Consider the following 16,350-nt stretch of genomic DNA (forward strand, 5'->3'; position numbering starts at 1 on the left):
ATTTTCTTTAGCTCCTTTAATGTCCATTTAAGCCAAGAACACAACTGTCCACAAATTAATTTCCTTTCCTAGACCAGCTGAACAAATGATAAAATGAAAAAGAAACAGCTTCAATGAAAGGTGTGAATCACAGTATGGGGCATTTAGATGAAAGGGCCTATAGTTACCAACAATGTAAATAAAAATCCTTTTTTGTATGAGGCATCACAGTCATGAGTTTTGTAAAAGCCATCAGAAGGGTGGATTTTAATAAAATGGCAAAATGCTTCATCTAAGCATGTGGTGTGTTAGTATTAGAGGTAGGCTTGATGGCCACCATTGTTAAGTGAAAGGCCCAGAAATGTCAACTCATTATTTCTCTTGAATTCCTCCAGCCTACACTACCTGCCTTTGTGATATTTAGAATTCCTCCAGCCTACACTACCTGCCTTTGTGATATTTAGATCTTCTGGGTTTTCTTCCCATTGCATTAAAATTTCTTCACTGATCTAGCAAATTGACCATTTTACTGCTAGGAACAAATGTAAAATGTCTTTCATAGTTTTTGGTAGGATGTAGTCTTGGATTAAAAATATCACTTTTTATGAGAACAAGTAAAATATAACAATACCGCATATGAAATATAACAATGCGAGATGTGGCTAGGTGCGTTTTAGTTACTATTAAAAAGTTCAAGTCAAATTGCCCAAAACTTGTGCCATCACTAAATGACTTGCTGTAACTACTACCTACTTTTGCTTTATAGCTCTTCTACTGTGTCATGAATCCTTTTTTTTAATGTAGAAATATTTTTGCTCACGTCAAGTTGTTCCTAGCAATTTAAAAAGTTCATGTAATGTTCTGGAAAGAACATTGAGTGGCCCAAATTCTCATTGTGTTTCTAAGAATTATTCATTTCAACCACCTTCAGCCCTAATTTCTTCATCTATGGAACATGGAGCCTGAGCCTACTGATCTGTGGGCTATTTTCACCTTGACTTTTCTAAAAGTCTATAATAAATATCTTGCAGGTATTCTTGAGGACTTTCATGAATTTTATGACTTCATAATTTAACTTTTACCATTTTTTAGCCTAGTACCTCTTTTAGAATTGAGGACTTTAAAAAGTCTTTATTATGTAGACACAATATGAAAGCTAAAGCAAATACAGTTTGCCAAATACTATTTATTTTATCATGATTCTTGTAAATCCAGACAGTGAGGAAGAGGAATGAGGAAAGTACAAAGATCTAACAGCGTGGAGAAGAGGTCAGATCATCTCAGAAAGTTGTTTGGAAAATGTCAACACATTGCTATTGTTGTGTTGGTGGCTCCAGGAATGCAGGAGGAACAATAGAAATGACTGCCAGGGCCGCCATCTTCCAGCCCCCTCCCCACTTCCTCAACCCTTGACTTTCCTGCCAAAAGGATGTATGCCCAGGTCACGTCTCCATAGGTAAACCGATACTTATGAAGGAAACAGAAGTATCAGGACCCACCCCCCCTTACCCTCCATTCACCAAATACCCTACCATATATGGATGTGAGCCCATGCCCTGCCCTGGCCCAATAAAAGACCCCCACCGACTTCCTCCCAGTGGGTCTTCCCTGACTGCTTTCCAGAGTCGTGGAACTTCACCTGAGGGTGTCCACCTCCTCCCAGCACAGACTTTTCTGACTCCCCTTCTCCTGAGCCCTAAAACTTCACCCAAAAGTGCCTTTAATAAATCTTGCCTTGTGCCTACCTTGCCTGGTGTCATGTTTATCTCACCTATAAAACCTTACAGCTATCATTGGAAATCATCATGCCCTTAAATGGTCATACAGATTTCTTTTTCATATTAATAAAAGAGTCATGAATAGACTGCATAACTGTATATGCATCTATCAGCTATTTACTATTTAAACAAATTAATTGTAAAAGATCTGAAGGTTTGGAAGTCTTGAAATTTTGACTTAAATGTGAATTTTTAACTTTTAAATGTGAATTTTAAAAATGTGAAATTTTAAAATTTAAAATTTTTAAAATGTGAATTTTAAAAATGTACAATAGCACATATTATAGGAAACATTTTTTTTTCCTGAAACTAATGAGAGCCATTAGTCCTCCAAAGCTTGGAGGACACAATTTTGTTAATGGTTCAAATACAATTTTTAGTTTTATATATGTCTATTGCAGTTAGTAGATAACATATGAAGCAGGGTCCATAAGATTTAGAAATTGTTCCTTCTTACTAACTACTGCTTTTCTGCTTTGCAAACCAGAAATGTATATTTTTGGTTTCTTTGCAAGCAGACACAAACATACACAAGCAACTGTACATTCTTAATAGTTTTTATGTAAATAATTGGAAATAAATTATAATTAAGGAACATATTTAAACATATTTTCTTTTTTCCTTTACTATTAATTTACAGAATAATTTTTAATTTTGATATAAATTTTCATTCTCTTTAGCTCCTCCACAATTCAGAGTAATCCCCAAGGATCAAGTGGTGCTAGAAGGACACACTGTCAAATTTCTCTGTGAAGCTGAAGGCAACCCACCTCCAATAATTGCCTGGACCAAAGCAGGTATTAGCATATGGGCAAGTAATTGCAGAAAGAGATAAATACCTCCTTGTTATGGGAGGATAAAAAACAACTTAAACTAATTATCATAGTTATATAATAGACATGAAAACATCACACAAAATGTAATCTTTGAATTAGATATGACACCATAATTTCAGTTAAGTTTCAACATTTGAATATGTGGCCTTCCTTGGATAATCTCTCTGGGACTCAGTTTCCTGATTTTTTTTTTTTTAGTTTATTCATTCTCCCATGTACCTCCTCTCTGGCAACCACTAGTTTGTTCAGTTTCTTGATTTTTAAAATAAAATTATTGGACAGTTAGTGGTTTTAAGCATTTTTTAAAGTGGCAGAATTCTCTTTTAGTACAAAGTGAAATTGTAAGTGTAGTGAAACCAACCTTAAGAAAAGTCTAGCATGTTAAATGGATAAAAGAGAGCTACTGTCCTTTTTTTTTTTAAAGAATGCTTTTTGGTGGCAGGAGGTGGTGCTTGGATAGCTCACTATGTTAAACATCTGCTTTAACCTCAGGTCAAGATCCCAGGCCTGGGATCAATGCCCACCTCAGGCTCCCTTCCAGTGGGGAGTCTGTTTCTTTCTCTGCCCTTCCACCCACTCATGTGCTCTCTCTCTCTCAAATAAATAAATAAAATCTTAAAAAAAAAAAAAAGCTTTATAAAAGATTTATTTATTTACTTGAAAGAGAAAGCATGTGAGAGAGTGTGAGTTGGGGCAGAGATAGAGGGAGAGAATCTTCAAGCAGATTCCCTAGTGAGCATGGAGCCCTGTGTGGGTTGGATCTCACCAACTCATGAGATCATGACCTGACCCAAAACCAAGAGTTGCTGGCTTAACCAACTGAGCCATCCAGGTGTCTAGAGAGCTGCTTTCTTTTAAGTGTTGGGAAGGGGTGTGCAGTGTTGATCCAAGGGGCCAGGAACTTCTAGTGATCCTTGTGGTGTTAGAGAGTAAGGTCTATACTCTGAGATGAATGCTCCACTAAGACTTCTCTGGTCTTGGAATTGTTAACCTTTTTGTTAGTTCAGGTAACTAGGTTAAATTCTAAACACATCAACATTTGTAAACTTCTTTTGGCTAAAATTTTTGCTCTCATCTTTATAAAAGTAGAGTGGGTAGGAGGTGAACTTTGAAGCTGGAAAACCAAGATTCACATTTTCCTCCTTCATTTACTAGTTGCATGACCTTGGGCAAGTAAGTTAACTGTGGTTTTACCAGAGTTGCTTTATCTATATGCTGGGATTGATACTGCCTACAACACTGGGTAATTGTGGGGATTATTTTTGAGTGTATATATACTCATAAACATTTAAAAGTGTATTTGGCTCCTTTGTGTATAAAGTCAATAAAAGTTAACTGTTTACAAAGGTAAATAGTTTTTTAAAAATTATTATTCTTAGTTATCCATTTTTTATATATTATTTATTTATTAACAATAAAGGTTAGCTATTTACATTTGACACATATTGTCACTGAAATAGTTGAGAATGACAATCCATTAACTTGTTAATTGCCACAAGGAGTGTAAACTCAGTGTAACCTCAGAGGTGATAAAGTGCAATGTTGGCTGGGTGGTTGTGACTGTGAGTGAGGATTAACAACCTGAGTGTCACAAAAACCACCATTCCCAAGATTCTGTCTCAGCACCTTAAATGTTGTAATTCCATAATGTTTTTATATTACAAATATTACATACATGTGACAAACAAATGTTATAAAGATATTTGACAATCATATTTAGTAATCACTCTGGGGAGTAATCTAGGAATAAAAACTGTTATAAAAAATAAAAAGAAGGGGCACCTGGGTGGCTCAGTGGGTTAAAGCCTCTGCTTTTGGCTCAGGTCATGGTCCCAGGGTTCTGGGATCGAGCCCCACATCTGGCTCTCTGCTCAGCAGGTAGCCTGCTTCCCCCTCTCTCTGTCTGCCTCTCTGCCTACTTGTGATCTCTCTCTCTGTGTCAAATAAATTTAAAAAGAAAAAAATAAGAATGAAAAAAACAATTCTTCTGCTATCCAAATTTTGCCTTGTTTGCACTCCATTAAGTAAAGAGTGGGGCCATGAGGCTATAGAAGTAGGTGTGGTTGGTTAGCCTGTGCAATGCCTCGCATCCAACCCGTAGGCATTTTATAGCTTGTTCTAAGAGTATTAATAAGGGTACACAAGGGTAATGCTGGAATAAGGTTAGTTTTGAATTTGCATTCTAACTTTGGAAAATAAAACTGAGGGAGCAAACATGAAGGTGTAGGAATTCATTAAGGGAGATGACCAGTTCTCCTACTTGGGGGCTAGTCAAGCTGGGTGCCCCGGTTTCCAGATGCAGTGTTATGGGGGGGGTGTCCCAGTATTGTGACACAGAGGACTTCCAGAGAGATCCCAACCTTTACCAAACACCCGAAGATCACACAGTAATAGCTGTCAGCTCTTTGAGCCATAACAGTGCCATACAAAGTATTTTGTTTCCCTCTTTGCAGGAAGGCAACTCTCTCAGGAAAGTCTACATACAGTTCTCTCCTCTGGAACTTTGAGAATTGAGCATGCAGCACATTATGACCAAGGCCAATATGAATGTCAGGCAGTAAGTCCATTGGGAGTGAAAAAAGTATCTGTCCAGCTAACTGTAAAACCCAAAGGTAATGTGTGCTGTGATGGGATTTACACAATTGAAGAGTGCCTCTTTATGTGTCTTTCACACATCCCTGGGTGATTTTATTTACTTACTTAGTTTTTTATTTTATAGGATCTAAGAAATTGCAAATTTTATAACTCTCTTCCAATAAGTCTCTTTTCAACTTGAGGATTTTATTTCTATTAATGTTAATTATTAATATCATGTTTTCTTCCAAAAAATATCATTTTGTGTTTTCTTACATTTTTTTCTGAACCAGATAATTAGCCTTACCTGCAGAGACTAGCTCACAGAAAGATAAATTTCTCACACCTGATCGTTTGAATTTTGGTCTTATAGTGATGTATCTTTTATGCTGAGGGGTATTGGGAATATACTGCAGACACTTTTCTCCAGACGCATCATGAAATACAGTATCATAAATAGTATTGTTTATCATTGTTTATCATAAATAGTAATATTCTGATATGAGGTTAGGTTATTTGTCAATAATATATCATCAACTGACATGTAAAAAAAGAAAGAAAGAAAGAAAGAAAGAAAGAAAGAAAGAAAACTCAAGATTTAAATTTTTAAAGAAAGTTCCAATGTAAGGATGAAAAATGGTTGTTATTAGGTACTCTTGAAATTTCTTCTTAGTTACTGGTTTATGATATATATATATACACATATATATATATGTGTATATATATATATACACATATATATATTTCCTAAACTGAATTTTTAGGATTGTTTTGCATTTAAACATAATTTCCTAGATTTCTCCATAAAATTGCTATAATTTGTTTTGATGTAGTAGATCTAAATTCAGCAGTAACACATATTTAGATAAGAGCATATAATACATATTTAGATAAGAGCATATAAAACATAGAGACAAAGATCAGCCAGAGGTAGAAATATAAATGTAAAAAGAAATACTAGTAATTTTGAAATATTCAGTGATGCTGAGACATAGACATAAGATTACACTGAACTAATATCTATGTACAATCCAGTATTGATTCCTTTCCCACCATATTTTTAACATATCAAGTGATTGTTATTATTTATTTATTTGATCAAGTTAAGGTTCTATGAAGAGGGAAAGTAGTCAAGTAGCAGCTGAAGTGCATGGGAAGATTTGAAAAAAAAAAAAACTTGAAAGTTGAAGGGAAGTGCCATGCTCTTGGAAAACCTCATTATCTTTGGGTCATTCTTTCTTAAAGGAAAGGCTGAAATCTGCTCTGCAGAATGTTTAAAATTGCTTTTGAATTGGTTTTCAACTAATTCAACTAATTTAAAAATCAGGAGGTTTTTGCATTAATATCCTTTTTTTAAGATTTATTTATTCATTTGAGAGTGACAAAGAGAGTGGGAGAGAGAGAATGCTGGGGCATGGTGCAGAGGTAGAGAGAGAAACTCAAGCAGACTCTACACTGGGCATGGAGCCTGACTTGGGGCTTGATTTCACAATCCTGAAATCATGACCTGAGCCCAAACCAAGAGTCAGATATTCAACCGACTGCATCACCCAGGCACCCCTACATTAATACTTTTTTAAAAAGGAGGGCATATTAAACCAACATATTGTAGTCAAATAAAATATAGCATGATGATGTTGAAGTTAATGGTCTTAGTTTTGTCCTCTTTTTGCTTCATTGTTACATCTTTACACAAGTGTCCCCCACTGACCCTCTAGATCTCAATTTAGAAGCATGCCTCTTCCCCAAGGAGGGTTTGTTTCATCCACTCTGTAAGCTTTATAAGATGCTACTGTTGAAATTAATATTAGAATGTGCCATTCAATCTGATAGTTGACAAATGTGGAGGAATTTGATAAATTTATCAAATATCCATGGTTAAAATATTATTAGCAATAAGCAAAAATGTGGAAACAAATAAGTTATTTTAGCAAACATAGAGCCCTACATGTTGAACATGAACTATGTGAATGGAGTGGGGAAGAGGGCCATAGGGAAGAAGTAGTTGGGATTGTTGGTTGAGTTAGAATATATCATATCTTGACTATAGGCCATGGAACTTTCCACTTGTTGGCCAGATATATTATGTAGGATATTAATCAGCCGAAAATGACCAGGCAAATGTTGAGGTGAAGAAACTCTAAAAATAAACCATTAACTCTATTATATAGCTGAGTATATATACTAGGTGACCTGAACCTCTGTGACTGTGGGAATGGAGGAGTTAATGAATTCAAGTAAACATATAACAGATGGAACTATTTTATCTCTGAAATTATTAACAATATTTTTTACTAGCACCCCTGACAATATTTTGCAGGCCCCATTTTGTGTGTACTGAAGTGTGCAAGAACTTTTCATGGGGTTTTTGGATTAAAACAATCTCATAATAATATCAAGATCTTGTTTGCCTTTTCTACTAGGTTGACATTTGCCTTGATGTACCAAGACAATGGTGGATAAAGGTGCTGAACCTTAGCATGAACCAAAGCAGTGGCACCAAATTGTACTAGTAATTCATAAATTATTCCCTTGTAGTGTGGGGGAAAAAAGTAATTTTGTTTACAATGTTACCGATAAAATGGGGAAAATACTACTTTTATTAAATCTTGACTCTCTGGTAGATGCGTCATGAAAGAAATTGGCAAAAAGAAGCTATCAGTTGTTAAATTTTGATATAGTATCAAAAATTTTTCACAATTACCTGAAAAAACTTTTAAAATATCCCTACATTTTGCAAATACTTATCTTTGTGAGGCCATATTTTATTCATATACTTCAACTAAAATGACCAATTGCAAGAGATTGAACTGAAAAGCAGTTATGCAATTATTGGGATTTGCAAAAGTGTAGAACAATATGCTACTCCACTCAGTAGTTTTATTTTTGGAAAATTAATTAATGTTCATAAAATTGTATTATTTATTTGAAAACTGTATGAATTTTTTTTTAAAGATTTTATTTATTTATTTGACAGAGAGAGATCACAAGTAGGCAGAGAGGCAGGCAGAGAGAGGAGGAAGCAGGCTCCCTGCTGAGCAGAGAGCCCGATGCGGGACTCGATCCCAGGACCCTGAGATCATGACCTGAGCCGAAGGCAGCGGCTTAACCCACTGAGCCACCCAGGCGCCCTGAAAACTGTATGAATTTATAACTGTAATTTTTGAATAGGTAAAATTTAGAGTTCTCAGATTTAATTTCTAATATAGTGAACATAGATACATATAATCAACATAAATAAAAGTTCTTTGAGCTTCTCAATAATTTTTAAGTGTAGTGCTCCTGAAGTTAATGTTTTTGAGTAACATCATTTGTTGGATCTTCTTTGCCTGATTTCTAGATCTTTAATTTTTCTTTTTAATCTCTTTAAACTCTTTGTTGCCACCTCATTTTACTTGCCTCTCTCTTGTCTACCCTTTATGTCCCTTGCTGCATTATGAACAATGTATATTCACTCCAGAGATGATTCTTTTATTAGCTAAGCAATAATTTTATTTTTTCTACTAATATTTTGCTCAAGCATATGCAAGTATATAACAAACATTGGATGGAGCTATTAATTTTATAGAAACATATTTAATTAAAACTAACTTCAGAAGAGATAGAAATATAAACAGAATATAGTAGGGAAGAAAAAAGTTGCCAAAGAACACAGGAGTACAGATAGCTGGCTGTTACTCTCTAGCATAGCGGAATAGACTGATAATTATTCTGAATATTAAATTTGTGAAAGAGCTCTCTCCACTAAGAGCATGTGGCCAGTGGTTTCCCAAGGAAAACTGCCACATCTGTAAATAACAAAAATTCTGATGCTATTCATATTGCTTCAGGAATTAGAAAATAATAAACGCACTAAAGATATTTTTTAGTAAAACAAACCTAAGCTTGATAAAAAATCCTAAGAGTTCTTTAAATATATAAAGGAAAAATATCTTGCACATCTATGCAAAAAATCCAATAGTGTAAATAAATAAATGTAATTATAAATCAAAAACAAGTAGCACATGAAAAAATATTAGTCCATACTTAAGTAGTTTTTATTCAAGAAAGCAAAAGAGGGCACCTGGGTGGCTCAATTAGTTGGATGACTGCCTTCAGCTCAGGTCATGATCCTGGAGTCCTGGGATCGAGTCCCACATCGGGCTCCCAGCTCCATGGGGAGTCTGCTTCTCCCTCTGACCTTCTCCTCGTTCACGCTCTCTCTCACTGTCTCTCTATCAAATAAATAAATAAAATCTTTAAAAAAAAAGAAAGCAAAAGATAGTGTAATAATAGGAAAGCTATTAATATAATTTATCATATTAATAAATTTCAGAAGAAAAATCAGGATTCTTTCTATAGATGCTAAAAAGACATTTGATAAAATTAAACATTTATTTTCATTAGAAACTCTCAATTAACATAGGTTTGAACAAACATCTCTTCAACATGATAAAATAGATTTACATTCCAGGATTTTTTGCATAGACAGACATATAAGATAGTTTTCCTTTTATATATTTTAATGAATTTTTAGAATTTATTATAAATTATTCTTGCTTTATTGAACTCATTAGCCATAATCCTGCTTAATAGAGAAATACCATAAATATTTTCACTAAAGAAAATATTACTGCTGTCATTATTATCACTTAATATATATTTGGAGAGACAAATCATTACAATTAGCCAAGAGACAAAGAATAACCGGGAAAATTCTGAAAAGGAACCACAATTAAAGAGGACTCATCATGCTAAATTATACAATACATAATAAAGCTACATAAATTAAAATTACCCAGATAGTACATTATAACAAAATATATAATCTATAAATTGATTCCCTTTCATATGGGAATGTCATATAAGAAAAGGCTGGCATTTTCTTTGAGTGAAGAAAAGATAATTATGTAAAACCTTTGGAACTAACTGGGTACACATATAAAAAATAGCACTGTGTGCCTATGATGCAGATTTTGTTCTGGAAATGTCTTTCTAGTCAGGAAATATATGTGCCTGGCCCTTCTTGAGATCGTGTCATATCCTCTTCCACACACATCTCTACTTGATCTTCTCTGTTTTAGGTAGCCCTCCCTCCACCTTTTTTTGGTGGAGTCAGCTTTAGTGCTTCCCCAATGTTGCTGAAAATGAAGCTGGTAGTTTTATAAGCAACACTAGCAGTATGTTTCTGATTTTTATCCTCCTTATTACTGTTGGACCACTTTTTTGATAAAAACTGGAAATGCCACACTTATGCTCCCAAATCACAAGGCTCCATCTCTTTTTAATATTTAAGTCTCACAGTATAGATGTAGTTCTTTCCCTGGCCTTCTCTCAGTGCAGGCTGGGGCAGATGACTCTAGTAGATTGGGGTGTCCATGTGAGTGCAGGGACTGGGAAAGGGCAAGGTTTAGGGTTTTTGTTTTGTTTTGTTTTGTTTTTTTGGTTTGTTTGTTTGTTTTTGGTATACCTTCTTCTTTTTAATCTTTCAGTTCTTCCTGCTTAGTGATGGCCCTGAAGGAATGGAGAGGAAGGGACAGGTTCACTAATGGGAAGCCAATGGCAAGGTGACCCTCTCTTTTTGTTGCTATGAGGTCTTTTCTGGTCATCAGGGATCTCTGCATGGCTAGTTCTCTAGCATTATATGCATTTTATTCAGAGGTCATACTGAGGTTCCCTTACTGCTCATTTCCCTGGTATGGGTGAAGGAGTTTCAGCTTGTGGCCTTTTAGCCAGTTGTTTCTTCTCACAGTTGGTTATTCCATACTCTCTGGTGATATGATTCCTTCACTCAATGGGTAGTTCACATCAGTGGTATTATTGGTTAGAAAGGAAAGGCAAATCACTTATATCAATTGAATTAACAATAGATTTCATATCAGGAGCAATAGGAGCCACAATATGTTGGAATCAAAACTTCAAACTGTCTTGGGGTATATGGGTGGCTCAGTCAGTTAAATGTCTGCCTTTGGCTCAGATCCTGATCCCAGGGTGCTGGGATCAAGTATCTCATTTGGCTCCCTGCTCAGTGGGGAGCTTGGTTCTCCCTGCTCCTCCCCCTGCTCTTGCTCTCTCTCTATCAACTCAATAAAATCTTAAAAAACCTTCAAAGTGTCTCAAGAAAAATAACAGTAAATATGGTATTGTATAACTATTGGCCTTTCAAGAACAAGGGCTTCATAAAGATATTTTCAGTAAACAGAATGTTTGTCCACTATAATATTACTTTAAGGAAATTTCTAAAGGAAATTCCTAAGGAAAAGAAAGAACTTTAAAGAATGACTGATATTCAAAATAAAATGCAAAGGTAAACAAAGAAACTGCTGACCATGTAGGAAATATTAAAATATTTTCTGTATTACATATTAATAATAATAAATACTATCATGTGGCACTGAATAAAAATCACATAATTAAATGCTAGCTAACATTGCAATAACAGTTAAGAGAGTTATTATTTGATTAAAGTAGTATAATATTCTGTGTACCTGGCAAAATATCAGGGATAGGTAGCAAAAAATTTTTAAAAAAGTATGGTAATAAGTTTCAGTCAAAAAGGTGAAAAAGATGGTGTTAGAAATTATTTAAATAAAAGATAAATAAAGAATAAAAAATCTGGCAGTTATTTTGTGGACAAATTCTCTAAATGTCTAAGATCAATTCAGTCTTATACAAACTATTACAGAGAATAGAACAGGGAATAGTTCCCAACTTTATCTAATAAAGAATATTATGAGAAAAAAATTCAGAATAATCCCTATAGAAAATATTGACCTACTGAATTCAATGACATTAATAGATTAATGGATTAATATTATTTTAATAGAGCTAGACAAAACATTTGATTAAATTTTTCATCTATTCATTATTAAAATTTTCATCTATTCATCTGTTCAAGATCTTAGCAATGATTTTAAAGAACTTTCTATAAGTAATTTGGATAATATTTTTGAAAATGGTGTTTTTCAAGATAAAATGTTAGAAATATTTCCTTTGGGAATAGAAAGAAGACTGTATTTCCTCAACACTATAATGGAAGTTCCTAGCCTATGCAAAAAGAAAAGAAATGGAAACAAAAGTTATGAATTTAGAAAGAATGCATATGATTTTATTATTTATACATAATAGAATTTCCTCACATAATTCAGAAACATTTAAAATATACTATCAGAAATAATGAATTTGGCAAGTTTATTAGTTAACATTAATAAGTAAAAATATTTTTCTTTCTACATGTCAGCAACAAATAGAATACCTAATTTTATTTTTAAAATAATACTTCTTAATAGCAAGAAAGTATAAATTTTTAAAAAATAAATCTAACAACATATTTTGTTGATTGTACACATGATAGTGTACTGAATATCTGCGTAACTTCTTCATCTTGCTTAAGTGAAAATGTATAACCTTTGATTTGTAAGCAATAATTTTTTAAGAAGGTAGCTATATGGTAAATGTTCTTACTAGAATAAAATGAAATCTAAAACAAACAAATAAATCTAACCAAAGATATTGAAGAACTTGTAGGAACAAAACGCTGTTGGAAGGAATTGAGAAGACAAATCCTTCTGTAAAGATGTTAGTCCTTCCAATACTGATTTGTAGGTCAGCGCAATTCTGGTGGAAATCCTGGAAGGGTTTTTGGTAGAAAATGAAATGTTGATTAAAACTGTATATAAATGAGCGAAGATTTAAGAATGACTAGGATAATCTAATAGCAAGAGGTTATCAATCTATCATAATTAACATATTGTTTTATTGACATAGGGATTGATAAATTGACCTATGGAACAAAAAGAAAGACAATATTAATTACAGTTGTGGCACTATTCATCTACAGAAAGTAGATGTCCTTAATAAATAGTGATAGGCAACTGGTCACAGGGAAACCATGAAATGAATCTTCACTTTAACTATACTCGAAAATAAATTCCAGGTTAAAAAATAACTTTAATATTAAGAAACAAATATTTAAATATTTATGAATAAAAATGAGATTTTTATAATGGTAGTACAGAAGGATTTTTAAATCAAAATATAAAAATTATTGCATAAAAAAGGATTGATAAAGTCATCTACAATACAATTTGTATCTTTCATTCATTAAAAAAAATCAAAGATATTTGCACTGTACATAACTGACTTTTTTTTAATTTGTAATATACGAAGAAATTTCTAGTTCAATAGCAAAAAAGGACAGGTAAATTAGCAAATGGGGAGAGGGAGGAGTCAAGATGGCAGAGAAGTAGCAGGCTAAGATGACATCAGGGAAGCAGGAGATCAGCTAGATAGCTCATCTAACCATTGCAAACACCTACAAATCCAATGGGAAATCAAAGAGAAGAAGAGCAACAATTCTAGAAACAGAAAATTGATCCTTTTCTGAAAGGTAGGACCTGGGAAGAAATGAATCCAAAGTGACGGGAAGATAGACGGGGGTGGGAGGGGTGGGGGGGGCTCCTGGCAAGCGGCGGAGCAACGGAGTACAAAATCGGGACTTTTAAAAGTCTGTTCCACTGAGGGACATCACTCCAGAGGCTAAACCGGGGTGAAGCCCATAGGGGGTCAGCATAACCCCATGTCCCATGGGGTCACAGAAGAACCAGGGGTATCTGAGTGTCTCAGAGCTTGCAGGTATTAGAGCGGGGAAGCCAGCTACAGCCACAGAGCGGAAGAGTGAGTTCTCAGCTCGGGGTTACCTTGAACCAGTCACAGGCTGGGAGAGCTCGGAGTGCGGCTGGAGGCCAAGGAGACAGAAACAACAGGGCGCTTTTCTCCAAGTGCAACTGATTGAGCGCTTTCCTACAAGTGTGACCAGAGGCCAGGGAGACCACGGTGGTTGGGTGTTTTTCTCTGAGGGTGCACTGAAGAGCAGGACCCTGAGCTCTAAGAGCTGGTTCTTTGAAAGAATTAATAAGATTGACAACCCCCTTGCCAGACTTATCAAAAAGAAAAGAGAAAGGACCCAAATAAATAAAATCATGAATGAAAGAGGAGAGATCACAACCAACACCAAAGAAATACAAACAATTATAAGAACATACTATGAGCAACTGTATGCCAACAAATTCGACAATCTGGAAGAAATGGATGCATTCCTAGAGACATATAAACTACCACAACTGAACCAGGAAGAAATAGAAAACCTGAACAGACCCATAACCAGTAAGGAGATTGAAATAGTCATCAAAAATCTCCAAATAAACAAAAGTCCAGGGCCAGATGGCTTCCCAGGGGAATTCTACCAAACATTTAAAGAAGAACTAATTCCTATTCTCCTGAAACTGTTCCAAAAAATAGAAATGGAAGGAAAACTTCCAAACTCATTTTATGAGGCCAGCATCACCTTGATCCCAAAACCAGACAAGGATCCCATCAAAAAAGAGAACTACAGACCAATATCCTTGATGAACATAGATGCGAAAATTCTCACCAAAATGGCTGATAGGATCCAACAGTACATTAAAAGGATTATTCACCACGACCAAGTGGGATTTATTCCAGGGCTGCAAGGTTGGTTCAACATCCACAAATCAATCAATGTGATACAACACATTAATAAAAGAAAGAACAAGAACAAAATGACACTCTCAATAGATGCTGAAAAAGCATTTGACAAAGTGCAGCATCCCTTCCTGATTAAAATTCTTCAAAGTGTAGGGATAGAGGACACATACCTCAATATTATCAAAGCCATCTATGAAAAACCCACCTCAAATATCATTCTCAATGGAGAAAAACTGAAAGCTTTTCCACTAAGGTCAGGAACACAGCAAGGATGTCTGTTATCACCACTGCTGTTCAACATAGTACTAGAAGTCCTAGCCTCAGCAATCAGACAACAAAAAGAAATTAAAGGCATCCAAATCAGCAAAGAAGAAGTCAAACTATCACTCTTTGCAGATGATATGATAGCATATGTGGAAAACCCAAAAGACTCCACTCCAAAACTGCTAGAACTTGTACAGGAATTCAGTAAAGTGTCAGGATATAAAATCAAGGCACAGAAATCAGTTGCATTTCTTTACACTAACAAGACAGGAGAAAGAAAAAGTAAGGAGTCAATCCCATTTACAGTTGCACCCAAAACTATAAGATACCTAGATAACCAAAGAGGCAAAGAATCTATACTCAGAAAACTATAAAGTACCAAGAAATTGAGGAAGAAAGAAATTGAAGAAGACACAAAGAAATGGAAAAATGTTCCATGCTCATGGATTGGAAGAAAAAATATTGTGAAAATGTCTATGTTACCTAAAGCAATCTACACATTTAATGCAATCCCCATCAAAATTCCATTCATTTTTTTCAAAGAAATGGAACAAAGAATCCTAAAATTTATATGGAACCAGAAAAGACCTCAAATAGTCAAAGGAATATTGAGAAAGAAAGCCAAAATTTGTGGCATCACAATTCCAGACTTCAAGCTTTATTACAAAGCTGTCATCATCAAGACAGCATGGTATTGGCACAAAAACAGACACATAGATCAATGGAACAGAACAGAGAGCCCAGAAATAGACCCTCAACTCTATGGTCAACTAATTTTTGACAAAGTAGGAAGGTATGTCCAATGGAAAATAGACAGCCTCTTCAACAAATGATGCTGGGAAAATTAGACAGCCACATGTAAAAAAATATAATTGGACTATTTCCTTATACCATACACAAAAATAGACTCAAAATGGACGAAGGGCCTCAATGTGAGAAAGGAATCTATCAAAATCCTTGAGAAGAACCCAGGCAGCAACCTCTTTGACCTCAACTGAAGCAACTTCTTCCTGGGAACATCACCAAACACAAGGGAAGCAAGGGCAAAAATGAACTATTGGGATTTCATCAAGATCAAAAGCTTTTGCAAAGCAAAGGAAACAGTTAGCAAAACCAAAAGACAACTGATAGAATGGGAGAAGATATTTGCAAATGACATATCAGATAAAGGGCTAGTATCCAAAATCTATAAAGAGCTTAGCAAACTCAACTCCCAACGAACAAATAATCCAATCAAGAAATGGGCAGAGGACATGAACAGACATTTCTGCAAAGAAGACATCCAGATGGCCAACAGACACATGAAAAAATGCCCCACATCACTCGGCATCAGGAAAATACAAATCAAAACCACAATGAGATACCACCTCACACCAGTCAGAATGGCTAAAATTAAGAAGTCAAGAAATGACAGATTGTGGAGAGGATGTGGA

At 34.9% G+C, this 16,350-nt stretch overlaps 1 protein-coding gene across 2 annotated transcripts in view; it reads left to right on the plus strand.

Moving 5' to 3' along the window:
• The window catches only part of PXDNL (peroxidasin like), a 522,967-nt gene that overhangs the window by 361,659 nt on the left and 144,958 nt on the right, over window positions 1-16,350 (plus strand). For both annotated transcript variants that reach the window (XM_045075802.1, XM_013048441.2), the window contains 2 exons: window positions 2,438-2,554; window positions 5,047-5,205. In XM_045075802.1, the coding sequence (XP_044931737.1) occupies window positions 2,438-2,554; window positions 5,047-5,205 (276 nt within the window). The remainder of the gene's footprint in view (window positions 1-2,437; window positions 2,555-5,046; window positions 5,206-16,350) is intronic.

This window comes from Mustela putorius, unplaced genomic scaffold (genome assembly GCF_011764305.1).
Source record: "Mustela putorius furo isolate JIRA1106 unplaced genomic scaffold, ASM1176430v1.1 tig00000151_pilon_pilon_pilon, whole genome shotgun sequence".
Lineage (NCBI taxonomy): Eukaryota > Metazoa > Chordata > Mammalia > Carnivora > Mustelidae > Mustela > Mustela putorius.